Source organism: Oncorhynchus keta, unplaced genomic scaffold (assembly GCF_023373465.1).
Source record: "Oncorhynchus keta strain PuntledgeMale-10-30-2019 unplaced genomic scaffold, Oket_V2 Un_contig_3627_pilon_pilon, whole genome shotgun sequence".
Taxonomy (NCBI): Eukaryota; Metazoa; Chordata; class Actinopteri; order Salmoniformes; family Salmonidae; genus Oncorhynchus; species Oncorhynchus keta.
The window spans coordinates 77,059-104,768 of record NW_026287341.1 but is presented as its reverse complement, the minus strand read 5'-3'; the positions used below and the strand labels follow the sequence as shown (position 1 = coordinate 104,768).

The window sequence follows — 27,710 nt, the reverse complement described above, 5'->3', positions numbered from 1 at the left end:
GTATAACAAATGCTAATGTACTGTATGAGTCTGTATAACAAGTGCTAATGTACTGCATGTAGTCTGTATAACAAGTACTAATGTACTGCACGTAGGCTGTTTTGATTTGAAAGGCGAGTCATGGGTAAAGCGCCACCTGCTGACAAATATAAAATCACAGCATCTGTCAGTGACCCGAACTTAGTTCGCCTACAACATTTTTACTTAAATTATTAAACTAAAATTATTACACATTTGTAGATGTAGACTACCGAATGGAAAATGCAAAGTAACTTTTTCAATATCCATCCATTTGAATAATTTAATCTAATTATAGGAGTCTTACAAGATTTTTCAAAAGGAACAATGTAAAACCAAAATGCTCAATCTCTCCAAATAAATACACAGATTGACATTCCCAACACACAAAAATGCCTCTTTTCAGAAGATTCTCCATTCTTCTTCCTCTGTTCTCAGTGTCCCCTCCTAAGACATACCATTCATTAGTCTATTCTTCAATAGTCTTTCTTGGTCGTGTTCATTAGGCACCAAATGGAAGAACACCGAATGAAACAGGGAGAGGCTACCTGGACTTGTCCAATTAGAAACTTTCATTTGTTTTCTGCTGCATTGTGTGCCCTAATAAACATGACCCAGGTGATTTGGCCTGTTCAGTTCATTTGACCTGTTCCTTTAGTCAGGTTCTGTGTCCAGAACCAGAGTAGGAAACATCACCCCTCCCTCTCCAAGCAGGGAGTAAATGTCACGGAGCGCGGCAGGGTTGGGAAGTCCAGGAGCGGAGGGCATGACCATGGTGTCAGAGAGAGCCTGTCAGAGAAACAGAACACACACCAAAAAAGTGACTAATTCATACATACACAGATGCAAAATCACAGTATTGACCTTTGTGGAGAAATCCTTTTTCCTTTTAACATGGCACAGGTGTGTAATGGCATGGCTCTTGGTAGAAATATGCAAAGGGTGTGTTATTAGCTACCTGATACAGGTGTCTGTGTGTATGAGACAGATGTGCCTCTTACTTGATGCAGGTATGTGTGTGTGTATGAGACAGATGTGCCTCTTGACTGATACAGGTGTGTGAGAGATGTGCCTCTTACCTGATGCAGGTGTGTGTGTGTGTGTGTATATATATATATATATATATATATATATATATATATATATATATATATATATATATATATATATGAGACAGACGTGCCTCTTACCTGATACAGGTGTGTGTGTGTGTATGTATGAGACAGATGTGCCTCTTACCTGATACAGGTGTGTGTGTGTGTATGTATGAGACAGATGTGCCTCTTACCTGATACAGGTGTGTGTGTGTGTATGAGACAGATGTGCCGCTACCTGATGCAGGTGTGTGTGTGTGTATGTATGAGACAGATGTGCCTCTTACCTGATACAGGTGTGTGTGTGTGTATGTATGAGACAGATGTGCCTCTTACCTGATACAGGTGTGTGTGTGTGTGTATGAGACAGATGTGCCTCTTACCTGATACAGGTGTGTGTGTGTATGTGTATGTATGAGACAGATGTGCCTCTTACCTGATACAGGTGTGTGTGTGTGTATGAGACAGATGTGCCTCTTACCTGATACAGGTGTGTGTGTGTGTATGAGACAGATGTGCCTCTTACCTAATACAGGTGTGTGTGTGTGTGTGTATGAGACAGATGTGCCGCTACCTGATGCAGGTGCACCTCCTGCTGTAGCAGCTCCACTCGCAACCTCAGCCTCTCCACCTCCTGGAGCTCTGCCTGGCTGGTGTAGGTAAGGGTGGCGGGTAAGGGGGTCACCCCACTCATGTCTCCCCACTCGCCCTTACTCCTGACGGGGCAGAACGCGCCAGCTCCTTCCCCCTTCAGCCTCCTCCATCGATCCCATGCCTCCCGCTCTGGTCGGAAACATTGTGATTATTTTTAGAGTGAGAGGAGCGTGAGCAACCGAAGCCGAAAACGCTTGCGCCTCCTGTGTGCTTGCTGCTCCCTCAGCTTTAAATAGCAGGGACAAGCCAAGCATTACGCGCAGTCAAGGATGGACTGACTGACGGCTTTAAAACCTCACCATCACGTTCACACAGGGGGACCTGAGAAGGAGCCTCACCGTCACATTCACACAGGGGGACCTGAGAAGGAGCCTCACCGTCACGTTCACACAGGGGGACCTGAGAAGGAGCCTCACCGTCACGTTCACACAGGGGGACCTGAGAAGGAGCCTCACCATCACGTTCACACAGGGGGACCTGAGAAGGAGCCTCACCGTCACATTCACACAGGGGGACCTGAGAAGGAGCCTCACCGTCACGTTCACACAGGGGGACCTGAGAAGGAGCCTCACCATCACGTTCACACAGGGGACCTGAGAAGGAGCCTCACCGTCACGTTCACACAGGGGGACCTGAGAAGGAGCCTCACCATCACGTTCACACAGGGGGACCTGAGAAGGAGCCTCACCATCACGTTCACACAGGGGGACCTGAGAAGGAGCCTCACCGTCACATTCACACAGGGGGACCTGAGAAGGAGCCTCACCGTCACATTCACACAGGGGGACCTGAGAAGGAGCCTCACCGTCACATTCACACAGGGGGACCTGAGAAGGAGCCTCACCGTCACATTCACACAGGGGGACCTGAGAAGGAGCCTCACCGTCACATTCACACAGGGGGACCTGAGAAGGAGCCTCACCGTCACATTCACACAGGGGGACCTGAGAAGGAGCCTCACCGTCACACAATCTCAAAAGGAGACCAAGGAAACCAGAATAAATCCGGTGTAACTGACGGTTTCTATTTTCATTATCCGTAAGTCAAGACAGTGAGGGGTTCATTTAGCTCGTTAGTGTGTGTCCGTGTGAAGATTGACTCTCAGGGAGCACATTTCTCCATTGGAGGATGGTGACCTGAGAATGAATCTGCTCATCATACTGTTGTCCGTTGACTCAAGACAATGCTGCAACAAACGTCACTGTACCATTCTATTGTTGGACATTTACACTGCATTGTCCCAAAATAAAATGCTGCATCATAATCTGACTACCAGAATGTAGATTAGAGATCAATTATAAGAATGATACAGTTCCTTCAGAATGAATACCAGAATATAGATTAGAGATCAATTATAAGAATGATACATTTACATTTAAGTCATTTAGCAGACGCTCTTATCCAGAGCGACTTGATACAGTTCCACTGTGAGGAGTACCCAGTGTTCCATGTTGCATTAGTATCTGTGTGTTAAGGAGTGTGAAAAGGGGAAGATAACTCTATATAAATAAACAAGCAGTAAATTACCTACAGACAGAAACCTGGCGCAATGTACATTTGTGTCTGTTACTTGATTACACAATGTATCTTTGTATAATTTCTACACATCTGTTTGTCAGATGTGTCGAGGAGGAGGATGTACTTTGCTATAAAGAGCTGTAACCCAAATCTGCTGCTGGGTTCTCAGTGATCACCTCTGCGTTTATTGTTGACCAGCTCCATTATTGTAATAATGAATAATAAAGTTGGATTGTTATGAGGAAATCTAAGTCTCTCTCCATTGATTTGAAATATTTCACCACAAATCTGTGCCAAAGGTGCTTCTACAAAGTATTGGTACTCAGGGATGTGAATACTTAAGTACATGTAAATGAGATATTTCTTTGTGAGTGTTAGTGAAGGCCCGGGGCCAGCAAGGACTCTGGCTTTGACTCTGGATAGTGTGTGAGTGTTCTGTAACATTCTGTCACAATCTGGCCCCTAGCCAGTCACCTTGGAGGCTTGGGGAATACTAAAAATGGTCAATTCTAAATAAAAGTCCCCCCCATCAGCACCACACTGTCACAGTGAGATTGGTGAGAGGGGGGAAAAGAGAGCTCAGCTTATAATTGTATTGGTTCAAGGTCGTGGAGAATATGTTGCATTATACTGTGAGATGCTATATAGGCTCATTCTGCTGCGTGAATCAATTGCAAAGGGTCACAATTTCACTACAAGTGAAGTCCCTGGAAAAGTCAGTAAAGGGAGTATTGGAGGGTAATATGCCTACTTTCCAAGACTGATTTTTAACATGCTAACTAATTCTCAACATTTGATTATACTCTGTTGCCAGTGAAAAACACTGAGAGTGGAGATGTGTGTGCGTGAGTGTATAGAGTGAAGCAAGATTTAGTACCTTTTCTCAGCTGTCCAGCATGTTTCCGGAGGTCTGCCACCATCTTCTCCAGTCCTTCCAGCATCAGCAAGGACTCATATTCCCTCTTCTGGCATGTTGCTTCACATAATAACATGGGAAAAAATCCTCCATAAATATAAATGTACAGTGCATTGGGAAAGTATTCAGACCCCTTAACCTTTTCACTTTGTTACGGTACAGCCTTATTCTAAAATGGATTAAATACATTTTCCCCTCATCAATCTACACACAATACCCCATAATGACAAAGCGAAAAACGGTTTTCAGACATGTTTGACAAATTATCTTTACAAAAGAATTCAGACCCTTTGCTATCAGAGTCTAAATTGGGTTCAGGCGCATCCCGTTCCCATTGATCATCCTTGAGATATTTCTACAATTTGATTGGAGTCCACCTGCGGTAAATTCAATTGAATGATAAAAAACATGAGCTGGCGCACACCCAGAATAATAGTTTGTGTGGATGTGCTGACTAACGGCGAATAAACTATCAAAATAAAGAAAGGCACAGTGATGCCGAAACATTGGTAAATACCCATTAAATTGCTGGGAGATTACACATGGAGTGTGCGACTCTCTTTATTTTGATAGTTTAAATTGAATTGATAAGACATGGTTTGGAAAGACACACACCTGTCTATATAAAGGTCCCACAGTTGACATTGCATGTCAGAGCAAAAATCAAGCCATGAGGTCAAAATAATTGTCCGTAGAGCTCTGAGACAGGATTGTGTTGAGGCACACATCTGGGAAAGGGTACCAAAGAGTTACTGCAGCATTGAAGGTCCCCAAGAACACAGTGGCCTCCATCATTCTTAAATGGAAGTTTGGAACCACCAAGACTCTTCCTAGAGCTGGTTGCCCAGCCAAATTGCGCAATCGGGGGAGAAGGGCTTTGGTCAGGGAGGTGACCAAGAACCCGATGGTCACTGACAGAGCTCCTCTTTGGAGATGGGAGAACCTTCCAGAAGGACAACCATCTCTGCAGCACTCCACCATTCAGGCCTTTATGGTAGAGTGGCCAGGCTGAAGCCACTCCTCAGTAAAAGGCACATGATAGCACGCTAGGAGTTTGCCAAAAGGCACCTAAAGGACTCAGACCATGAGAAACAATTAACCCAATCGAACATCTCTGGAGAGACCTGAAAATAGCTGTGCAGAGACGCTCCCCATACCACCTGGCAGAGCTTGAGAGGATCTGCAGAGAAGAATGGGAGAAACTCCCCAAATACAGGTGTGCCAAGCTTGTAGCGTTATACCCAAAAAGACTTGAGGCTGTAATCACTGCCAAAGGTGCTTCAAGAAAGCACTGAGTAAAGGGTGTGAATACTTATGTAAATGTTATATTTCATTTTTTTTTTTTTATAAATTTGCTAAAACATTCTAAAAACCTGTTTTTGCTTTGTCATTATAGGGTATTGTGTATAGATTGAGGGGGGAAATAACAATTGAATCCATAGAATAAGGCTGTAACGTAAGAAAATGTGGAAAAAGTCAAGAGGTCTGAATACTTTCCAAATGCACGGTATGTATAACAGACATGAGCTAAGCATTATTATTACACATTGACAAAGAATTACTCTCTTCAGTATTTGGACATGAAATTAAACAAATGCAGTGAAAGCGCAATGCGAATCGATCTCAAATGTATTGGTAATGGTGCTATAAAAAATGACAAGATTTTGCCGTGTCTAATTGCTTTACATTACTCAGAAGTTACTGTAATTAATTGTTATCTGTAGCATAAAAACAGCTATCAAATGATTGCTAATGGCTTCAGAATTAATAAGCTCAGCAGTAAATGGGGTCAGAGGACTAAGGGGTGATGAGCTGAAAAATAACACTGAACGTTTTCTTATTTCATCTCCTACCAGTTCTCTATCCCCCATACTTCTGTCATCTCCTACCAGATCCCTCCAATTCTGTCATCTTCTACCAGTTTTCCATCCCCCACTTGCTTTTCATCTTCCAGACTCTGGTTCTCCTACCAGTTCATCCCCCATACTTCTGTCATCTCCTACCAGTTTTCCATCCCCCATACTTCTGTCATCTCCTACCAGTTCTCATCCCCCATACTTCTGTCATCTCCTACCAGTTTTCCATCCCTCCACTTCTGTCATCTCCTACCAGTTTTCCATCCCCCATACTTCTGTCATCTCCTACCAGTTCTCATCCCCCATACTTCTGTCATCTCCTACCAGTTTTCCATCCCTCCACTTCTGTCATCTTCTACCAGTTTTCCATCCCCCATACTTCTGTCATCTCCTACCAGTTTTCCATCCCCCACTTCTGTCATCTCCTACCAGTTTTCCATCCCTCCACTTCTGTCATCTCCTACCAGTTTTCCATCCCCCATACTTCCGTCATCTCCTACCAGTTCTCATCCCCCCATACTTCTGTCATCTCCTACCAGTTTTCCCTCCACTCTGTCATCTCCTACCAGTTTTCTCATCACCCATACTTCTGTCATCTCCTACCAGTTTTCCATCGCCCATACTTCTGTCATCTCCTACCTGTTTTCCATCCCTCCACTTCTGTCATCTCCTACCAGTTCTCATCCCCCATACTTCTGTCATCTCCTACCAGTTTTCCATCCCTCCACTTCTGTCATCTTCTACCAGTTTTCCATCCCTCCACTTCTGTCATCTCCTACCAGTTTTCCATCCCCCATACTTCGGTCATCTCCTACCAGTTCTCATCCCCCATACTTCTGTCATCTCCTACCTGTTTTCCATCCCTCCACTTCTGTCATCTCCTACCAGTTTTCTCATCACCCATACTTCTGTCATCTCCTACCAGTTTTCCATCCCTCCACTTCTGTAATTTCCTATTTCTTACTTATCCCTCCTTCCATCCCCCCTTCTGCATCTCCTCTGGTTGGGCTGGTACCTGGCTCAGTGCCAGAGGTTCTGAAGGTCTGGCCAGTCAGCAGCAGCAGCCGCTCGCTCTGGTAGCAATGACTCAGATCCGTGCAGAGCTGTGTCAGTCTGTCCACCTGAGCCCCGGTGTCGGCCGGGCTGCCACTGGTTGGCCACTCTCTGGAGAACTGACCCATAAGGGGACGGGTCAAGGAGAACAAGCAGACAAAACTCTGAGATAATATTAGAAGACACACAAAGACACACACATTTCATTTTCTGTGTGTGAATCCTAAAATCTGGTGTGTTATTTTGAGAAACGCTGGTAGACACTGAATTTGATGCCGTGCTAATTTCTCTCACGTAGGCTGTGTGAACGAGTGGGAGTGAGAGAATTAGTAACGAGTTTATACTCGTTAAAATGAACAATTGATATCTCTGCAGGTCCCATGTCACAAATAAGATATACTATTATAACACTATTTAACTACTCATTAATGTTTAAATGTAAGCATGAGGGTGCATTAAATCAGGTTTGGCTATATGTGGGTGGTAAATGTTCAGTTCATCTGAGGAAGAATACAGTGGCTTTCACTCTCTCTGTGAAGTGACTCCTCTCCGACACAGGTTTGGATTGTAGAGCCAGGACTTTGTCCCATAACCTGTGGGGGGTGAAAGGGTCAAATTAATGTCCATTACAACAGTATACACATCAGTGGAGGCTGCAGAGGGGAGAACAGCTCATAATAATGGCTGGAACGGAGCGAATGGAATCAAACCACGTGTTTGATGTATTTGATACCATTCCACTGATTCCGCTCCTGCCATTACCACAAGCCAGTCCTCCCCAATTAAGGTGCCACCAACCTCCTGTGGTATACATGTATAGCCTACTTCTTGTTCCCCAAACAAACACAGCTCAACATCAAAGAGTATACAAAAAAAACCAATCACTTTTTGGACGTTTCTTTTGGATACCTAGCTGTTCCTGCCAGAATCATAGCACCTGGACACACTGTGGTGCACAAGGAATTTACCCGTTTGCACATAATACATTAGAGAAAATTCTGTATGCATTACAGAACACTGAATGGAAAATGTTACATGGAGGATGATATAGGTCAGACATTTCCTTCACAAAAGATATGATTCACTGGCTGACCTGCTTTGTTTGGTCCTTAGACTGGTCCATTTAGTTAACAACTGTGTGGGAGCCCTGCCACAAAAACACAAACATGTACAAGGTCATTAAACCACACTCAAACTACTTATTGTCACAACAGTCATATTATATCACAAACGTTGAGTTGCTTCTAGCCAACTTCTTAACGATATCAGTACGGTACTTGGACCGTTCCATTTTAATTGGTTATGTTGCTTCTGGAATAGGAATTTGACACTGTCATATACTTTGTTCACTAAGCAGTGGTCTAGTGTTGTCTTGCAGCCTACCCATTCTGTGGAGGTGAAATTACATGTGCTTTTGGCATCCCCTCCATGTGTGAAACAGACACTGTGTCCCAGTTAGGGGGCTGGAAGGAAGTGGCTGCAGCTGACCTGTGGGACACCTCAACCTGATGATGTGCTGATGAGGCCTGTGGTGATTGACCCTGATCATGTGACACAGGACTTGGAGGACCAGCCTGCTTCACTTCCTTCCCAGAGGACTGGGGAGGAAACCCCTTTGACACGACAGATCGTTTCTGCATCTGGACAGAGCTTCTGATCATGCTTGCCCTGCCTTGTCCTGAATGACCTACAGGGTGACCCATCCTCCCCCTTCCACCCCTGTAGAGATGGGAGGCAGAATACTTTTTGGACTCTTTTTTGTCCATCGTGATGGGTTTGGAGGTAGTTTTAATGCCATTTTTATTCCCTTTGTTGCCACCTGGGGTCAGGGCCCTTCCCTTGCCCTGTGTATTGTCCACTGGTTCTTTCTTTGGTCCTGGACAGTTCTGAGGGTCTTTTTGGGGTGCTGTGCCAGCGCGAACTCTGAGGGCCTTCTCCAGCAATCGATTCAGCAGTTCCATCTCCCGTCTATCCTCCAGTTGGACATCTGGGTCTAAACAGAGAAAGAGAAAAACATGCTGACAAAGTAGATATTAAAAACATTACCATACCCAGTTACTACTAGTACACTGGGCTTCAGAGAAAATAGCAGACAGGATCATCATAATACCCTTTTCAACATCATCTGTCAGTTCTATTTCCTTGCCGTCTTCTTGCTGTGGTCTCCTGGTGAATGATCAGATGGCAAGCATGTTATAACACAGGCCTACCGAGTTACCTACTCATACAGAACAACTTTAGACCATTAGCTTAACATATATCAATGGACGTGGAGGTTTTACTGTACTTACAAAGAGCGCAGTATCTCCCTGTATTGAAGGATGTTCTCGTTTATCTTGGTCTCCTCTACTTTACACAACTTGATGGCTTCATCCACAAGGCTAAGCAGTGACATAATGCAGGCAGCCTGGCACTGTCATGCACAATAGATTACAGTTCACAGTGACCATGCGCAAACAAAACAGCGCTACTATATCTGGGGTGTAATCATTAAGTCCAACACGCTTTGCATCGGAACACTTTTTACAGCGAAAACAAGATGCTATATTGGACACATTCAGGTAGGTCCCTCTCCGTTTCGTTCCTAGTGTATACACCCCTGCTCTAGCTCGATGGCTAAATGAAAGCATAGGCACACTGCAAACTTAAATTCATCACATACACATTTGAATTCGGCATCTTGAAAGTGAAAGTGTGACACTTGCCAAACATCTGCATGCAACTTTAGCAAGCTGTTGTTGTACTGACCCGCGAAAGCAAAAATCGGAAGTTACGCTAGCTAACGTTAGCTAACTGGCAAAACAGAGTAGATTTGCAAAGTCCAACCGACTGTGACAAAACCCATTCACCATTGTATGGCGTTCATACACAACGTATACTATGTAGTCCTTTAAATACTGGACAACATACATATTACTCACGTAAAAAAATAGCACACGCGACTCACTAGCAACTAGCTAGCCACTCCTCCACCACCAACAACAACCCCACTTCTCGCGATATTCCGACTCGCTACTATGGAAACGGGGACGCTGATGTATTCACCTGCTGCAGTGCAGGGGGAGTTTTTGTTTTTCCAGAACAATCAACAAACATTTGACTTTTACTCACTCTGATTTACAAAAACAGAATGGAACAATTTCGTGGTGTGGGAGACAAAGCAACACTCGTGAACATAACAGTACTTCGTGGAAATAACCTGGTAAGCTTGTATCCCTTTCCTGTTTCCATTACGTTAATAGCACTGGTAGAATAAGATCGGTCAGTTGTAGCAACTTGCATATATGGCTAACTTGGTGTTTTACATTCTTGGGTTCTGGGGATCCACAGTTGTGCACTTTGTTGTCTTAGCTCAGGAAGTACAACTGATTCAGTTGATAAAGAGTTTGATGACTATCAGTTGAGTCAAATGTGCACCCCCAGCTGTGACAGCTCTATTGATCCAATTCTGCTAGCTAACTAACGTTAATATTATAATAGACCCTAACAAAATGGTGTTGCGGTTTTTCACTTCCAGAGGGGCAACAAGGCTGAGTCCATCCTGAACTATGTGAGAGCTGAGTTCAATGGCATCGTCCTGGGAGATTCCCAGAAGCTGGATGCTGCTGTGGATCAGGGCGTGGATTACAACTTCACCTGCAGCTTTGAGTGCTCAGATGCTGCCCACACATTAGATGACATGGCACACAAACCTGTCATATGTGAGCTACTACTAACTAATCCATTGTTATGATGTGTGCTGCTTGTTTCAGATGTTAAAGCCACTATTTATCTTGACGATTGATCCATATCGTCATTGTACCGTGTCTCCCTCGTTCAGCCAGTTTTTCACTAATCTACGGTTGCTTATCACATTAATCCGTCGTTGTCGTTGTCATTTAGTGACAGTGATTGAGGTCCTTCCCAAGGAGAAGAAGCAGAAGGAGGAGAAGACTGCAGTTATAGGGCAAGCTATAGTGGACTTGCTACCTCTCTTGCATGGTGAGAGACCGACACATTAGATCCAATCAAGTATCCATCTAACTTAATACCTTCCAGGGCCCCCCCCAAAAAAACTCACTAATGTTTGAAATGTAAATGTATTCCTCTCTCTCTCACCCTCGATAGGTCAGGTCAGCTTCTTCTCCACTGTGCTACTTCATCCAACTCCTGGCTCACCTGCAGAGGCAGCCTCACAGGAGGGCAGCTGTAAAGTACGAGTAAAAACTAACCAGCACAAGATACTTTGTGTGTGTGTGACTGTGTGTTCATACATGACTGTGTATGTATATGTATATCATACGTGAATATGTATGTATGTATGTATGTATGTATGTATGTATGTATGTATGTATGTATGTATGTATGTATGTATGTATGTATGTATGTTCAGTTTGTTTGTAATTGACATCTCCCTCCTCTGCCTGGCATCCAGCCATCTCTAGACGTGACCGTCTGTGTTTCCGAGCCTCTGCTATCCGGCGTCCAGCTGTCTGACTCCAACCTGCTGAAGGTTACTGTGGAGACAGCTTACTCTGTTCCGGAGGTGTGGAACCCTGTCTCTGGGTCTGGTCCTCTCTCCAGCTATGTGGCTGCCCTGCAGGTTCCCCTCACTGCTGAGGTGAGCGATAAGAGACCTATGTTGCCATCAGGGTTGGAGCCAATTCCATTTAAATTCAGTCAACACAGGAAGTAAAGGGAAATTCCTCTTCTTTTCATGCCATTTGTGAAATATTTGCTATTGAATAGAATGACAACTCTATAGGTTAGTTCACAGTCAGACTGGAATAGTACAGACCAATTCCCATACTAATGCACTAAAGCATTTTTACTGTGGAAATGTTGTCAACTGTGAACTATTGACAGTAATTCAAGGATACAATACACATACACAGATGAACCCACAATCCCTAATGTCATATGACATTTAACTTGTACCTGACACATTTCTTGTTTCCCCCAGAAAGAGCAGGTGCTGATGTTCTCCAATGGGCTGCTGAAGGTGGGCGGGGAGAGTGAACCCATGGGAAGACTCAGGAAGTGGCCCCTGGGTCCCCTGTTGGCTCCTGGAGCTCAGTTCATACCTGGTGTCTCCATGGAGGGAGAGCCCATTGAGATGGAGGATGGGGATCTCACCAGCATAGAGGTACTCTAGCCTACTTGTACTCTGGTATTATGGTTGGTATAACCATCTCTAGTACTGCAGCACAATCTCACCTTAATACCAAATGAATCAAATGTTTTTATTGTTATGTCATTATTTCAATTATTGTCATTGAGTCATCGTTTGCACTCTCAGTGGTTTGACCAATACATTCTGTGTAATGTATGGATGTCACGGTCATCATAAAGAAGTGACCAAGGCGCAGCGTGGTAGGCGTACATCTTCTTTAATTAAAGAAAAACCACTGAACAAACTATCAAAACAACAACAACAAAAAAACATGGTGCTAATATGCGTAGTGCAGACAGGCAACTAAACATAGACCAAGAACCCACAAAATACCCAAGGAATATGGCTACCTAAATATGGACCCCAATCAGAGACAACGATAAACAGCTGCCACTGATTGAGAACCAATTTAGGCAACCATAGACATATAAACACCTAGACTTACTAAAACCCCTAGAGATACAAAAACCTTAGACATAGAAAACCCCCTAGACAATATAAAACCCCCTAGACAATACAAAAACGAACAAACCACCCTCGTCACACCCTGACCTAACCAAAATACTAAAGAAAACAAAGATAACTAAGGTCAGGGCGTGACAATGGATCTCTTCCCCTCATCGCTTCCTGTGTTTTCCAGGACAGGGATTTCCGGAAAGAAGCGGAGACCAATAAGAAGAGAGTGAGCTGGGACACAGAGCGTCGTTGCTTTCTGGATGCAGATGGTGCAGCCTGGTGAGACAGATACACCACCTCACTGCCAACAATCTGCTTCTATTGAGCCCTGCTTTAAATCTTGGATTTGATCTGTAACAAATATAAATAGAGAGCTACAGTATCCTCAAAGTTTTTCAATATTGAATTGAAAAAAGTTGGACTATAAAATGCGCTGCTACCAAATTGCCCTTTGGGAACAATCATGTTTTATTGAATTTAATTGAATGCTCTATCTATGTTCTATCCTCCTCTCTCAGTCTGACCCGTAGGATAGCAGAAAGCAGACTGTGGCCAGTAGAGGTCATGAGGTCACCACAGGTTGGAGCCACTAAGGGAGGGAAGGCTGGCAAAGACAAGGGAGTAAGACACTGAATTTCTCCTATACAGGATCTGATAAAATCACTCTTGGCCATTATTGTTAATATCCTTACTAATGTTTCTTTGATTTGCCTTTTTTTGTGTGTGTGTGTGTCTGTTCAACAGGGTGAGGATGAGACCCAACTCTCCTTCCATGGAGTGGCATACGTGGACATGGCGCCCCTGTTGTACCCCGGGGCGAGGCGTGTCCGTGGAGCGTACCGGCTCTACCCATTCTACGACTCTGACCTACTGGTCAAGGTGAAAGTAGCTTCGATTACAGCCATTCAAGGTTTCTTTAGAATATGGTGTTGTTGGGGCCTCCAAGGTGGCAGCGGTCTAAGGCACAGCATCTCAGTGTTGCGGCATCACTACAGCCTGGGGTTCGATCTCATTACCGGCCGTGACCGGGAGTCCAATAGGGCGGCGCAAAGTTGGCCCAGTGTCGTCCGGGTTAGGGGAGGGTTTGGCCGGGGGGCTTTACTTGGCTCATCGCGCTCTATTGCGACACCTTGTGGCGAGCCGGGCTCCTGCAGGCTGATTTCAGTTGTCAGTTAAATGGTGTTTCCACTGACACATTGGTGCAGCTGGCTTCTGGGTTAAGCGAGCAGGTATTAAGCGCAGTTTGGTAGGTCTTGGAGGACGCATGACTCGACCTTCACCTCTCCTGAGCCCGTTGGGGAGTTGCAGTGATGAGACAAGATCGTAATCACAAAATTGGGAAGAAAAAAGGGGTGGGGGGATGAGAATATGGTTTGACAGGTTTGGTATCGCAAGACTAAGGTGAGATAGTCTTGCAGTGGCAGGTGTGGAGGAACGGTCAATACTAATTTGACACACTTATTACAGAACCGCTTTCGGTATGTGTCTGTGTGTTTGAGAGAGACTGATTGGGGAAATGAAACAGACTTGCAGAACAGAGGCAGCCATGTTGACTAATTCATTCTGAGACACAGCAGTTGTCCAGATTATCATCCATTCTATTCCGTGCCAGTTTTCGTGTCCTTGTTGCTTTCTCTGTCTATTGGAGTTTTGTTTAAAGTATCATTTTGCTGAGGACATTTGGTTAGTTGTTTTGGTTTGTTTTTGTACATTTCCTATGTAGTTAGAACACTTTTTTGCCCTTAAATAATTTTCTATGATACCCTCAAGTGTCCTAAAATAGAGAATCAAAACACTTGATGGTCCATGTTATTACAATCTTAAAACAAATCATTTGTGTTTGCACAGTACATCTCATAACCATTAGGTTTCTAAGGACTCTTTAGCTTGTACATGAACAAATGTGGAAATATGAGATACATCCGTTAACCACAACACACATTTGACACATCTTTTAGTATTTCACAGCTGTGCAGCGCTGTATCCCTGCGGGGATGGTTTTTGCTCATTGCCAATTGGCTTGTTGTGCCATACTTTGGATTGTTAATGGGGGCTGCTGAGGGGAGGATGGCTCATAATAATGGCTGGAACAGAGTAAATAAATGGAATGGCATCAAACCATGTGTTTGATGAATTTGATACCATTCCACTGATTCTGCTCCAGCCATTACCACAAGCCCCTCCGACCCAGTTAAGGTGCCACCAACCTCCTGTGATGTGCTCTAATGCTCTTACGCTACCCCTGCGGTGCTGAACTTGAGTTTTTGCATTACCCTGGCAACATAGAACCAAACCACCCTGCTGAGTGATTACTTTGTGTTATTATGTGTGACCCGGGTCATGTTCATAAGGTGACAAACGGACTGAAACAGGAGGGACGACTATGGACTTGGTCCAATAAGTACCATCATTTTCAATTACCGTTGCAAAATGTTTTGTTACGGTATGCCCTAATGAACACGACCCTTGTATTGTGTTTGACAGGCTAAGAGAAACATCAGTGTTCTGAGAGAGAGTATCAGGGCTCCGGCCACCCAGGGCCGAGGTAGGGCCCCCTCCTCCGTAGGCTCCTGCAAGGCGGTCCCCAGTAAGATGTTTGACGGCGGTCACAAGGGCGGGAAGGACACCAAGGAATCGCCCAAAAGGGTAAGCGACTGACTTACTTCCTTTTTGATCACGATGGGGTTCTGTGTCTCAGACAGTGGCTCTTTCTCAATTCATCTTTCCTTGATGCCTAGCACCCTCTCTCCTCGCCTCTTTCTCAGAACACATTGGAGAACAAGGTGAGATGGGAGGGACCCTTGACCTTCTCCTCCAATATGGTTGAGTAGGAGGCAAAGAGATAGGATGCAAGGAATCAAAGAAAAACAAATTGCGATAGAGCTAGGATATGACTTCTTTGTAAAAGGTCTCAATAGCATTCAGTGACATCCTGTTGATAGGCCAGCTGCAGTCTCCCACAGAGCATCTTAGATCAGAGATCCTGATTTCCTCTATGATTGAGTTGTGGGTCGGCAGCAACAGGAGCGCTTCCCAAAGCAATTAGCCTTAATGGCAGCAGCTTGCCAGCGTCGTCAGAGAGCGGTGAATCATCTCGTTAGCTGTTAGCTCATCTGGCCCCTCGCTACAGCCCCCCCCCCCCGTGGCCCAGCAGCAGAAGGAGCAACGAACACACACACACACTCATGCGTACGCACACATATATATACGTAAACATACACACACACATACACAGCCTCCCCACCAACTAAGCATCTGTTATGGCCAGACAAATAACAGGCTCTTACACACAGGCATGCACCCACACACACATGTGCCTCCACAAGTGTGTGCATGCCCACGGATGCACACACACAAAGTAGACATACATACACACACACGCAAGCATGGACAGGTACAAACAAGTACATGAATCGTTCCACAAACAACAACTTCTCATTCATGGTTCATACACAAGTGTTGTCTAGAAGTGTTGCCTACACATGCCCACATCCAACCAGAAGATAACTGTTTAATAACTGTTCTGAACTGTAGCATGGTTGAAACATGCTATTGTGTATGTCCAACTTCGTCTTTTTGCAATGTCTCATGGCAATATTCTAACTTGTAAAGAGTGAACTAGAAGAGAAATATGCTTTGTTTGTTTGTTTGCCTTGATTGGTGAGAGAGAAGGACATAGTGATTTGTTTTATTTCAGCCCGGGACACAGGGGAAGTCAGCACCCATTGGCGCTGATAGTGTGACGCTGGTTGAAACTGAACAGCAGCAACAAGTGAACACAGAGGGTCAGGTGAGTTGGGGTTCTGTGAACCATTAAACCATATCAAATCTAGGGGTCGTGTATACATTTACAATGTAGTCATTTAGCAGACTCTCTCTTATCCAGAGAGACTTACAGGAGCAATTAGAGTAAGTGCCTTGCTCAATGGCACATCAACAGATTTTTCACATAGTCGAACCAGCGACCTTTCCGTTACTGGCCCAATGCTCTTAACTGCTAGGATACCTGCCACCCTCAATAAGCAGCACCTATCCTCTGTGTACCATTTCCAGTGTATCTATTGCATGTGGAAAATGAACTTGAACCTTGAACTTAGATGTATGCAGATTCCAGAACCTACATCATCATTGAAATCGCTCTTGAGAAGTCGCTGGTGCCAAAGAGATCACCGGAAGAGTTAGCCAAAAGGTAACGTGACGTTTGTTCAACTTTAATTAAACATGTGGAATGGCCTTAAAGATTAACATGTAAGTCTGAAGTAATTGAGTGGAAGTACTGCAGTAATATAGATTGGAATGGGAAGAAAAAGGGATGGTTTGTTTGAATAGATGTTATAGTAGCAGTTGTAGTAACGTTGTAGCAATATCCTAGTAATGTTGTTGTAACATTGTTTTATGGTTTACTACGGTTTCTCTGCATTTCTGTTGAAAGGGTGATGGAGCTGATACCTCCTAGAGCTCCTTTGCCTCGCAGACCTGCTGGAGCAGAGAGAGTAAACCACCACACACACACACACACATTCCACAAACGCAATCCAAAAATGTGGTCTAATGATTGCACTTCCCTCAATCATTACATTCACTCTGAGTGATTGCCATCTTGTGGCCATAATCTAGACTTGTGTAGAGGCATAAAATGCCAGTGGTTTCCAGTGATGATAGCTGCTGTCTCCTGCGGTCCAGCACATCCCAAACCAACGTCACACTTAACCTTATAACGGGCTCTGGGAAATGTAAATCGTTACCAAATGTCATAATTGTTTGAAAACAAGTCTATTTTTAGCCTTCCATATCCCTTCCTTCCTTGCGGCTTTGCTTCCCTACTTCCTTCCTTCTATCCTGCTGTACCAGGCTGTGCAGGAGTACCAGGCCCAGATAGCCAGTGTGGCAGGCCAGGTGTTGGAGCAGTACCAGCAGCTGTTCGGGCCTGCCTTCCTGCCTGGAGAGAAGCCTCTGGACCCAACCAGCCAGGAGCAGCGCAAGACCAAGCTCCTGGGAGAACTCAACTATTCTGGGAAGTACTTTGCTTTCAAGGAGCAGATTAAGGTGAGAAAGGGCTGGGTCGCATTCATTAGGCACCAAAAAAAATGACGGAAACAGGGAGAGACTACCTGAACTTAAGCAACAGTTGTTTTTGTTTTTCGTTGCAAAACCTTTTGCTTTGGTGTACACTAATGAGTATGATCCGGGTTAGGGGAGTGGGTAAAGGATATTGTTGAGAATGACAGTTGCATGAGTGCTCAATAACTGCTTTTGGACAGCGGGTTCGGGGCTAACCAGTGGCCAGCTGGTGCTTATCTCCTACATTCTGGTAAACAAGCCAGTCTGCTTGTTCTTCTCATCTGAGGTCGGTTCTTTACAATGTATTATAGATTTAGTGAAAGATAAATTGGATCCCAAATATCCTGATCCCAGATCTGTTTGTGCTGTCTTTCCAAGTTGGACCAGCCTAGCTCTGTCGTCCCTTTTCAAGTCTTTTTGAGAAGACATTTCAATGCTGTCTGATACATATGTTTCCCCTGGTATGTTATTCATAAACAATAGTTTTTCATAGAATATCAGAAGTGGGATGTATAATAAGACTAACAATATACAGTTGAAGTCAGAAGTTTACATACACTTAGGTTGGAGTCATTAAAAATAGTTTTTCAACCACTCCACAAATGTCTTGTTAACAAACTATAGTTTTGGCAAGTCGGTTAGGACATCTACTTTGTGCATGACACAAGTAATTTTTCCAACAATTGTTTACAGACAAATTATTTAACTTATAATTCCCTGTATCACAATTCTAGTGGGACATAAGTTTACATACACTAAGTTGACTGTGCCTTTAAACAGCTCGGAAAATTCCAGAAAAGGATGTCATGGCTTTAGAAGCTTCTGGTAGGCTAATTGACATCATTTGAGTCTTTTGTAGGTATACCTGTGGATGTATTTCAAGGCCTACCTTCAAACTGAGTGCCTCTTTGCTTCACATCATGCGAATATCAAAAGAAATCAGCCAAGACTTCAGAAAAAGAATTGTAGACCTCCACAAGTCTGGTTCATCCTTGGGAGCAATTTCCAAAGGTACCACATTCATCTGTACAAACAATAGTACGTAAGTATAAACACCATGGGACCACGCAGCCATCATACCGCTCAGGAAGAAGACGCGTTCTGTCTCCTAGAGATGAACGTACTTTGGTGCGAAAAGTGCAAATCAATCCCAGAACAACAGCAAAGGACCTTGTGAAGATGCTGGAGGAAACGGGTACAAAAGTAATCAAATCAAATCAAATCCAATTTTATTTGTCACATACACATGGTTAACAGATGTTAATGTAAGTGTAGCAAAATGCTTGTGCTTCTAGTTCTGACAATGCAGTAATAACCAACGAGTAATCTAACTGAACAATTCCACAACTACTACCTTATACACACAAGTGTAAAGGGATAAAGAATATGTACATAAAGATATAGGAATGAGTGATGGTACAGAATGGCATAGGCAAGATGCAGTAGATGGAGCACAGTATATGCATATGAGATGACTAATGTAGGGTATGTAAACATATAAGTGGCATAGTTTAAAGTGGCTAGTAATACATGTATTACATAAAGATGGCAAGATGCAGTAGATGATATAGAGTACAGTATATACATATACATATGAGGTGAGTAATGTAGGGTATGTAAACATTATATTAAGTGGCATTGTTTAAAGTGGCTAGTGATATATTTACATCATTTCCCATCAATTCCCATTATTAAAGTGGCTGGAGTTGAGTCAGTGTCAGTGTGTTGGCAGCAGCCACTCAATGTTAGTGGTGGCTGTTTAACAGTCTGATGGCCTTGAGATAGAAGCTGTTTTTCAGTCTCTCGGTCCCTGTTTTGATGCACCTGTACTGACCTCGCCTTCTGGATGATAGCGGGGTGAACAGGCAGTGGCTCGGGTGGTTGTTGTCCTTGATGATCTTTATGGCCTTCCTGTGACATCGGGTGGTGTAGGTGTCCTGGAGGGCAGGTAGTTTGCCCCCGGTGATGCATTGTGCAGACCTCACTACCCTCTGGAGAGCCTTACGGTTGTGGGTGGAGCAGTTGCCGTACCAGGCGGTGATACAGCCCGACAGGATGCTTTCGATTTTGCATCTGTAGAAGTTTGTGAGTGCTTTTGGTGACAAGCCAAATTTCTTCAGCCTCCTGAGGTTGAAGAGGCGCTGCTGCCATGTGTGTGGGTGGACCAATTCAGTTTGTCCGTGATGTGTACGCCGAGGAACTTAAAACTTACTGTCCCGTCGATGTGGATAGGGGGGTTCTCCCTCTGCTGTTTTCTGAAGTCCACAATTATCTCCTTTGTTTTGTTGACGTTGAGTGTGAGGTTATTTTCCTGACACCACACTCCGAGGGCCCTCACCTCCTCCCTGTAGGCCGTCTCGTCGTTGTTGGTAATCAAGCCTACCACTGTAGTGTCGTCCGCAAACTTGATGATTGAGTTGGAGGCGTGCATGGCCACGCAGTTGTGGGTGAACAGTGAGTACACGAGAGGGCTCAGAATGCACCCTTGTGGGGCCCCAGTGTTGAGGATCAGCGGGGTGGAGATGTTGTTACCTACCCTCACCACCTGGGGGCGGCCCGTCAGGAAGTCCAGTACCCAGTTGCACAGGGCGGGGTCGAGACATAGGGGGTCTCGAGCTTGATGACGAGTTTGGAGGGTACTATGGTGTTAAATGCTGAGCTGTAGTCGATGAACAGCATTCTGACACAGGTATTCCTCTTGTCCAGATGGGTTAGGGCAGTGTGGTTGCAATTGCGTCGTCTGTGGACCTATTGGGGCGGTAAGCAAATTGGAGTGGGTCTAGGGTGTCAGGTAGGGTGGAGGTGATATGGTCCTTGACTAGTCTCCCAAAGCACTTCATGATGACGGAAGTGAGTGCTACGGGGCGGTAGTCGTTTAGCTCAGTTACCTTAGCTTTCTTGGGAACAGGAACAATGGTGGCCCTCTTGAAGCATGTGGGAACAGCAGACTGGGATAAGGATTGCTTGAATATGTCCGTAAACACACCAGTCAGCTGGTCTGCGCATGCTCTGAGGATGCGGTTGGGGATCCCGTCTGGGCCTGCAGCCTTGCGAGGGTTAACATGTTTAAATGTTTTACTCACGTCGGCTACAGTGAAGGAGAGTCCGCAGGTTTTGGTAGCGGGCCGTGTCAGTGGCACTGTATTGTCCTCAAAGCGGGCAAAGAAGTTATTTAGTCTGTCTGGGAGCAAGACATCCTGGTCTGTGACGGGGCTGGTTTTCTTTTTGTAATCCGTGATTGACTGTAGACCCTGCCACATACCTCTTGTGTCTCAGCCTGTGAATTGCGACTCTACTTTATCTCTATACTGACGCTTAGCTTGTTTGATTGCCTTGCGGAGGGAATAGCTACACTGTTTGTATTCGGTCATGTTTCCGGTCACCTTGCCCTGGTTAAAAGCAGTGGTTCGCGCTTTCAATTTCGAGCGAATGCTGCCATCAATCCATGGTTTCTGGTTTGGGAAGGTTTTAATAGACACTGTGGGTATAACATCTCCAATGCACTTTCTAACGAATTCGCTCACCGAATCAGCATATTTGTCAATGTTGTTGTTGGACGCAATGCGGAACATATCCCAATCCACGTGATCGAAGCAGTCTTGAAGCGTGAAATCAGATTGTTCGGACCAGCGTTGAACAGAACTGAGTGCGGGAGCTTCTTGTTTAAGTCTCTGTCTCTAGGCTGGAAGCAACAAAATGGAGTCGTGGTCAGCTTTTCTGAAAGGAGGGCGGGGGAGGGCCTTATATGCGTTGCAGAAGTTAGAATAACAATGAATAACAGTATCTATATCCACAGTAAAACGAGTCCTATATCAACATAACCTGAAAGGCCGCTCAGCAAGGAAGAAGCCACTGCTTTAAAACTGCCATAAAAAAAGCCAGACTATGGTTTGCAACTGCACATGGGGACAAAGATTGTACTTTTTGGAGAAATGTCCTCTGGTCTGATGAAACAAAAATAGAACTGTTTGGCTATAATGACCATCGTTATGTTTGGAGGAAAAAGGGAGAGGCTTGCAAGCCGAAGATCACCATCCCAACCGTGAAGCACGGGGGTGGCAGCATGTTGTGGGGGTGCTTTGCTGCAGGAGGGTCTGGTGCACTTTACGAAATGGATGGCATCATGATTATGTGGATATATTGAAGCAACATTTCAAGACATCAGTCAGGAAGTTAAAGCTTGCTCGCAAATTGATCTTCCAAATGGACAATGACCCCAAGCATACTTCCAAAGTTGTGGCAAAATGGCTTAAGGACAACAAAGTCAAGGTATTGGAGTGGCCATCACAAAGCCCTGACCTCAATCCTATAGATAATTTGTGGGCAGAGCTGAAAAAGCATGTGCGAGCAAGGAGGCCTACATACCTGACTCAGTTACACCAGCTCTGTCAGGAGGAATGGGCCACAATTCACCCAACTTATTGTGGGAAGCTTGTGGAAGGCTACCCATAACATTTGACCCAACTTCTGACGCACTGGGAACGCGATGAAAGAAATAAAAGCTGAAATAAATCATTCTCTCTACTATTATTCTGACATTTCACATTCTTAAAATTAAGTGGTGATCCTAACTGACCTAAGACTGATTTTTGTTTTAGGATTAAATGTCAGGAATTGTGAAGCTGAGTTTAAATGTATTTGGCTAAGGTGTATCTAAATTTCCAACTTCAACTGTAAATCTGTGGTGATGTTTATGCAATCATGTCAGGGTCAGTACTCTGTGGTGATGTTTTTGCTACCATGTCATGGCCAGTACTCTGTGGTGCGTATCGTGAGGGAGAAGATGCTGCGGACCGAAGCCTTCTCAGATCCTGAGCAGCTGCAGGCCTTCCTCAGCCAGCTCTATGTGTTCCTGGTGGACGAGATGCACGTCGCCCTCAACAAGGCAAGACACACACCCTTGCTCACCCTTCCCAGTCCCACCATACATACATTTCCATGACCAGTTCTTTCTTTCCATGGAATTCAACCTATTCTGTTCCCTTATGTAGTCTCGTAAACCCGACCGACCACAGGCAAAAACAGTGACTAGGATCTGGTTTCAATGATGGCCTCTTTTGGTAAAGAGGAACTACGTCACTGCCTGCGTCACTACTTTATCCGCTTTAATAAAATACTAAATAGTAGCTAGCAGGATAGAGATCACAGAGGTTATTGTGTGCATTTCACAAATGGCTAGTTTGCATTATCTATCTTAACTAAAAACCACTGCACAGGTTTTGCCTGTAAACTTTGGTTTTGAATCGTGACGTTCTGTCATGGCTGCCTTGTGATTTGTTCGGAGAGTCCCCAGATGTGGTTGTTTTTTTGACACAGACAGTGACGTAGTTCCTCTATACCAAAAAAGTCCATATTTGAAACCAGCCCCTGGTCACTGTGTTGCCTAGGGTTGGGTGTTCATAACGATCCCTTATGGGGCTCTGTTTGTAACATGCTATATTTGGTGAAATATATTCATTATGTGCAATCATTTGTGTCCACAAAATGTACAAAACAATACCTAACTGCCTTGTCCTTCTTCTCTCCCCAGACGTTGTCAGTGGATGCCCAGGAGACTCAGCCTCGCCCCCTGGTGGACTGTGCCCAGCTCATCCACTTTGCCAAGGAGGCCCAGCTCAACGGGGACTACCAGCTAGCTGCTCAGTACTACCAGGAGGTAACAGAGTGTTGGAGGGGATCATTTTGGGAAAGGCGAAGTGCTGAAGCACTCATTTTAATCACATTCGGAGTAGTTACACACTGTCTGTCTGCACCACACACCTTGTGCTGCAGTCACTAGAGTGCCTGTGACAAAACGATTGAATGTTTTCAACCATTGGACCTTTAGTTGTGACGGGAGGGTTAAACATCATAACAACGGGCATTTCTAAGTATGGTTTTAGTTCAGAAAGAGATGTTCTAACCCCGTTAGTGAGCTTGGTTTGTTTGTGATGGTTCTCCCCTTGTAGCAGCTGACTCGTGACCGTAGCGACCCAGCCCACTGGTTTGACTACGGAGTGTTGTACATGCTGACGGCTGACTACCAGAAGGCTGAGGAGTGCTTCCACTACGCTGTGTCCATGGAGCAAACACACCTGCCCAGGTAATAAGGGAGGGGATAGTAACCTGGTTCAGCGTTCAGTCTGGTTTAAACAGACCAGGGGAATAGAGGTCCATACTTAAAACTTACACCCAGTGAAACCAGGAACTTGTCATTTGCATGTATACCTCTCATGGGATGAGGGCCCTCCTACAAGCCGTTTCTGGGGGGTTTCACCCCTGCACAATTTGATTTCATTATTTGATGTATTTTTCTTTTATGAGTAAATAAATGAATTACAGAGTCTAACTGAATGATATTCTCTGTCTGTCTGCAGTTTGCTTATGTGTGGTATCCTGGCAGAGATGGGTGGACGCCTTGAGGAGGCAGAGACATTCTTTGAAGGAGCCACGTGTGTGGACCCGGCCAATGTGGTGGCCTGGACTCTGTTTGGTAAGAGATGAGAGCCCGGGAGGGAGATGCTAGCCTGGTCCCAGATACTGTATGTTTGTAACAACAACACTAGGGTTGGCTCTACAGCACAAAGTGATCTAGGACCAGGATGGAAACACCTCTATTAATCACAAACACAAACAGACACCTCTTACTTTAATTTGTCAGCGAACATCATCTCATCCCAAGAATTCAATACAAAGAAACAAGGACACGCCATAAGACTTTAGTAATAGTTTATACGGTGTTACGATACTAGAATAACGTGTTGCAATAGAGCTGTTTGACTTTAGAAGTATTGGTGTCGAGTCTAATTCTTCAATTTGGAATCAATTGGGAGTCAGTTCTAAAGAATATGCCATCCAATGGTGGTGACCATGTTATCTGTGGTCACTGGTCAGGCCTGTTCTATGAGGGCCAGGAGAACTCCATCCAGACAGAGATGGCCTTCCTGGAGGCCACCAAGCAGCAGAGGGCAGCCCTGGTGGTCACCCCACCCTGCAGGGTGGAGACAAGGGTGGAGTCACCAGACCTGGGGGAGGAGGAGCAGGAGGTGGCGAACTGTGAGTCTTTCACCATTGAGCCAGGTGAGCACTGAAGTGTAGCAGATGCAGTATCGCTAGCTGGTTAGCCCGAGCGACAAATCGAGCATCGTACGGTGGTGCCACCCTGTCTAAGACAAGACATTTTGTCAGCCTTGTTCAACCAAGACCATGCTTTGTGAGTGTGAGGTGTTGTTGTGCAAGAGGTCAAACTAATTTCTGTGATCTACTTTTGTTGGCTGTAGACGTGGATGGAGACACAGAAGCCAGTGTGGTGACCGGGTCTCAGAGCTGCCAGGGCAACAAGCCTGGGGAGGGATACAAGGGAGGTGCTGAGGCTGAACCTAGTGCCATGCGACACCTAGCAACCCCCACCAGACTAAACACCACCATCTATATGGAGACAGTGCAGTTCCTGCTGCAGAACAACGCACTACAGGTCAGCAACATGACCACACATATATATATATATATATATACACACACACACACACACACACACACACACACACACACACACACACACACACACACACACACACACACACACACACACACACACACACACACACACACACACACACACACACACACACACACACACACACAAACACACACAGCTACTAGACACACATGCTGTATAGAAGACTATGGATGTGTATACACTAAACTATGGCCCAATCCAACAGAAGATAATGAGTGAAAAACACATACAGTATGTCAGACTGGTAAGCAACTATAGCTCTGTATAATAGTATCTCTCTCACACTGTCTTCATGCTTATCACTCTTTAATTTGTCCAATATTCTGATACGAGATCTGTGCATCACTCCAGACACATATTTGTCAGCCTTCCCTCTGTGTCCTGTGTTTGCTACAGATGGTAGATGATAAAAAAGAGACTCTGCACAGTGATCCATGTGGTTTTTTTGTGCATATGTTTCTCATCTTGTCCAATTCTGACCCTTTGTCCACAGATGGCCCAGAGAGCGCTGGCCCAGGAGCTCTTGTGTCCAGGGGGGGGTCTGAGCAGCTCCTACCACCTGGCCCTGGCCCGCCTGCAGCTGCTCAGGGCAGAGTACGGCAGCGCCGAGTCCAGCCTGAAGGAGGCGCTCAACGACAGCTTTCAGGTAGAGCCAACAGACATTTCCAGCCCAATTCCCAGACACAAAATAAGCCTGGTCCAGGAGTAAAAAGCATTCTCAATGGTGATTCTCAATTGAAAGAGCTTGTTAGTTCAGAACTAGGCTGAATCTGTGTCTGAGAAGCTGGCCCTTCAAGTTCAACTTTCAACTTTATTGTTGCAAAGAAAAATTGGTTTTGCAGCAAACTGATGATAATCTGATGCTTCTAAATGGTTTATATATTATTCCATACAGGAAACAAATGTCTAACACATTAGTGTGATCCCTGCAGGAATTGAACCCACAACCATGGTGTTATTAAAACCATGCTCGAACTAAGTGATCTATACAGGACCTGATATTCTGGACATGTATAGGGCCCAGATGTGTGTGTTCTGGACACGTATAGGGACCCAGATGTATGTGTTCTGGACAGGTATAGGACCCAGATGTGTGTATTCTGGCCATGTATAGGACCCAGATGTATGGGCGTTGTTTGGGCACATACACCATCTGACTGGGGAGTTTGGGAAGGCCCAGGAGTGTTACGAGAGGACCCTGGACTTTGTGACGGATGCCACAGACACACACCCCATCTACCTGCGACTGGGATCCATCTACCTGCAGGAAGGGGAGGTGAGATGGACAGGGGGTGGGGGTCACACACCACCTGGGACCTGAGAACAATTTATTTACTAAAGTGAATATTCAGGAGTTGGTAGTTGTTTTGGTGGAAACTGAACAATACATTATTCTAAAAAATATTAAAGTGACCCACTGTAATTAACTCCCTGTAATTAAGAGTCCCTAGGAGTGTGTGAGATTCATTGTTTTTGGTCTGTTAGTTTGACTCTGCACCTCGTCCACCAATTAGGTGTGTCTCCAGCTCCTACCTACCGATGTGTGCCAACATGATTGAAATGAACACTTTATGTATTGACACTTAAGTTTCAGAGGGCGAAAACGACTTACCTGCGCGCCTGCAAGAGCTCCCCCTCCTGCCTCACCTGGCTGGGACTAGGGATCGCCTGTTACCGGGTAAAAAACACCATATCTACTCTTCCCAAGCTCCTCTAGAAATGATACCGCTCTTTTTGATTATGTATGAAGGATACATTTGTGTGTGTGTGTGCATTTTTATTATTTATTTAACCTTTTATTTATCCAGGCTAGTTAGGAATTAGGAATACATTCTTAGTTTGTGTGTGTGTGTGTGTGTGTGTCTGCCCGCCCACAGCTAGGGGAGCTGACTGAAGCAGAGGATGCACTGACAGAGGCCAACATCCTGAACAACGGGAACGCGGAGGTGTGGGGTTACCTGTCTCTAGTTTGTTTGCAGGTGAGCGTCCAGTCCATAGAAATAGAATCCATAAAACGGTCCTCCCCATTCAAGTCAATGTTTGCCAGCCAGATTGCCAGAGTTCGAGGTTTCAAACCCTTTCTAAGGATTGTGTTTCTATGATCCAAACCTTATGATGTCACCACCATAGAATTACATATCGAATGAAAGGATCTCTGTTGTTACATCTTGTTATGTGGGACTGAGCGCTATAGTATATACACAGTACAGTATATAGGGTGCAGAAGGAGGCCAGAAGAGAATTGGCTCCTTTAGGGCCGTGTACTGGGTTTTTTGACACAAAGAGTTCAGGTGAAATCCATGTGTATTAACCCTCAAGTGTGTGTGGTTGTGTGTTTCAGACGGGCAGAAGACTTGAGGCAGAGCAGTCCTACAAATACGCCCTGAAGGTTATTCCTCTCTGAATTGTTTCAAAACAATGTTATTGATATGTA

At 44.9% G+C, this 27,710-nt stretch overlaps 2 protein-coding genes across 8 annotated transcripts in view; one reads left to right on the top strand and one right to left on the bottom strand.

The window, feature by feature from the left end:
- Positions 1-27,710, top strand: part of cfap70 (cilia and flagella associated protein 70) — a 39,172-nt gene that overhangs the window by 10,319 nt on the left and 1,143 nt on the right. The window contains exons 1-26 of one of the 5 annotated variants that reach the window (XM_052508457.1): positions 9,527-9,670; positions 10,239-10,311; positions 10,627-10,810; positions 10,992-11,090; positions 11,217-11,302; positions 11,524-11,709; positions 12,052-12,234; positions 12,902-12,996; positions 13,236-13,338; positions 13,462-13,596; positions 15,202-15,363; positions 16,415-16,507; positions 16,815-16,906; positions 17,150-17,210; positions 17,569-17,763; positions 22,532-22,663; positions 23,309-23,434; positions 23,727-23,860; positions 24,135-24,250; positions 24,652-24,837; positions 25,038-25,231; positions 25,770-25,922; positions 26,391-26,552; positions 26,865-26,954; positions 27,154-27,255; positions 27,618-27,665. In XM_052508457.1, coding sequence (XP_052364417.1) covers positions 10,240-10,311; positions 10,627-10,810; positions 10,992-11,090; positions 11,217-11,302; positions 11,524-11,709; positions 12,052-12,234; positions 12,902-12,996; positions 13,236-13,338; positions 13,462-13,596; positions 15,202-15,363; positions 16,415-16,507; positions 16,815-16,906; positions 17,150-17,210; positions 17,569-17,763; positions 22,532-22,663; positions 23,309-23,434; positions 23,727-23,860; positions 24,135-24,250; positions 24,652-24,837; positions 25,038-25,231; positions 25,770-25,922; positions 26,391-26,552; positions 26,865-26,954; positions 27,154-27,255; positions 27,618-27,665 — 3,189 coding nt within the window. In that variant the 5' untranslated portion in view covers positions 9,527-9,670; position 10,239. Of the gene's footprint in view, positions 1-9,526; positions 9,671-10,162; positions 10,312-10,626; positions 10,811-10,991; positions 11,091-11,216; positions 11,303-11,523; positions 11,710-12,051; positions 12,235-12,901; positions 12,997-13,235; positions 13,339-13,461; positions 13,597-15,201; positions 15,364-16,414; positions 16,508-16,814; positions 16,907-17,149; positions 17,211-17,568; positions 17,764-22,531; positions 22,664-23,308; positions 23,435-23,726; positions 23,861-24,134; positions 24,251-24,651; positions 24,838-25,037; positions 25,232-25,769; positions 25,923-26,352; positions 26,553-26,864; positions 26,955-27,153; positions 27,256-27,617; positions 27,666-27,710 lie in introns of those variants that run through there. The other 4 variants (XM_052508458.1, XM_052508459.1, XM_052508460.1 and 1 more) reach the window with 4 other exon arrangements.
- On the bottom strand, positions 288-10,137 carry LOC118379665 (tubulin epsilon and delta complex protein 2). 3 transcript variants are annotated; one of them, XM_052508462.1, is made up of 10 exons: positions 10,031-10,137; positions 9,401-9,522; positions 9,220-9,275; positions 8,493-9,102; positions 8,203-8,256; positions 7,624-7,702; positions 7,021-7,228; positions 4,162-4,260; positions 1,687-1,895; positions 288-807 (listed from the first exon to the last, which is right to left on the bottom strand). In XM_052508462.1, exons 2-10 carry the CDS (start codon positions 9,502-9,504, stop codon positions 673-675), a joined length of 1,554 nt encoding a protein of 517 aa, XP_052364422.1. In that variant the 5' UTR covers positions 9,505-9,522; positions 10,031-10,137; the 3' UTR covers positions 288-672. The 3 variants fall into 3 exon arrangements, with proteins under 3 accessions (XP_052364422.1, XP_052364424.1, XP_052364423.1); XM_052508464.1 differs by having other exon boundaries at positions 8,598-9,102; positions 9,401-10,075; XM_052508463.1 differs by having other exon boundaries at positions 7,072-7,228; positions 9,401-10,072.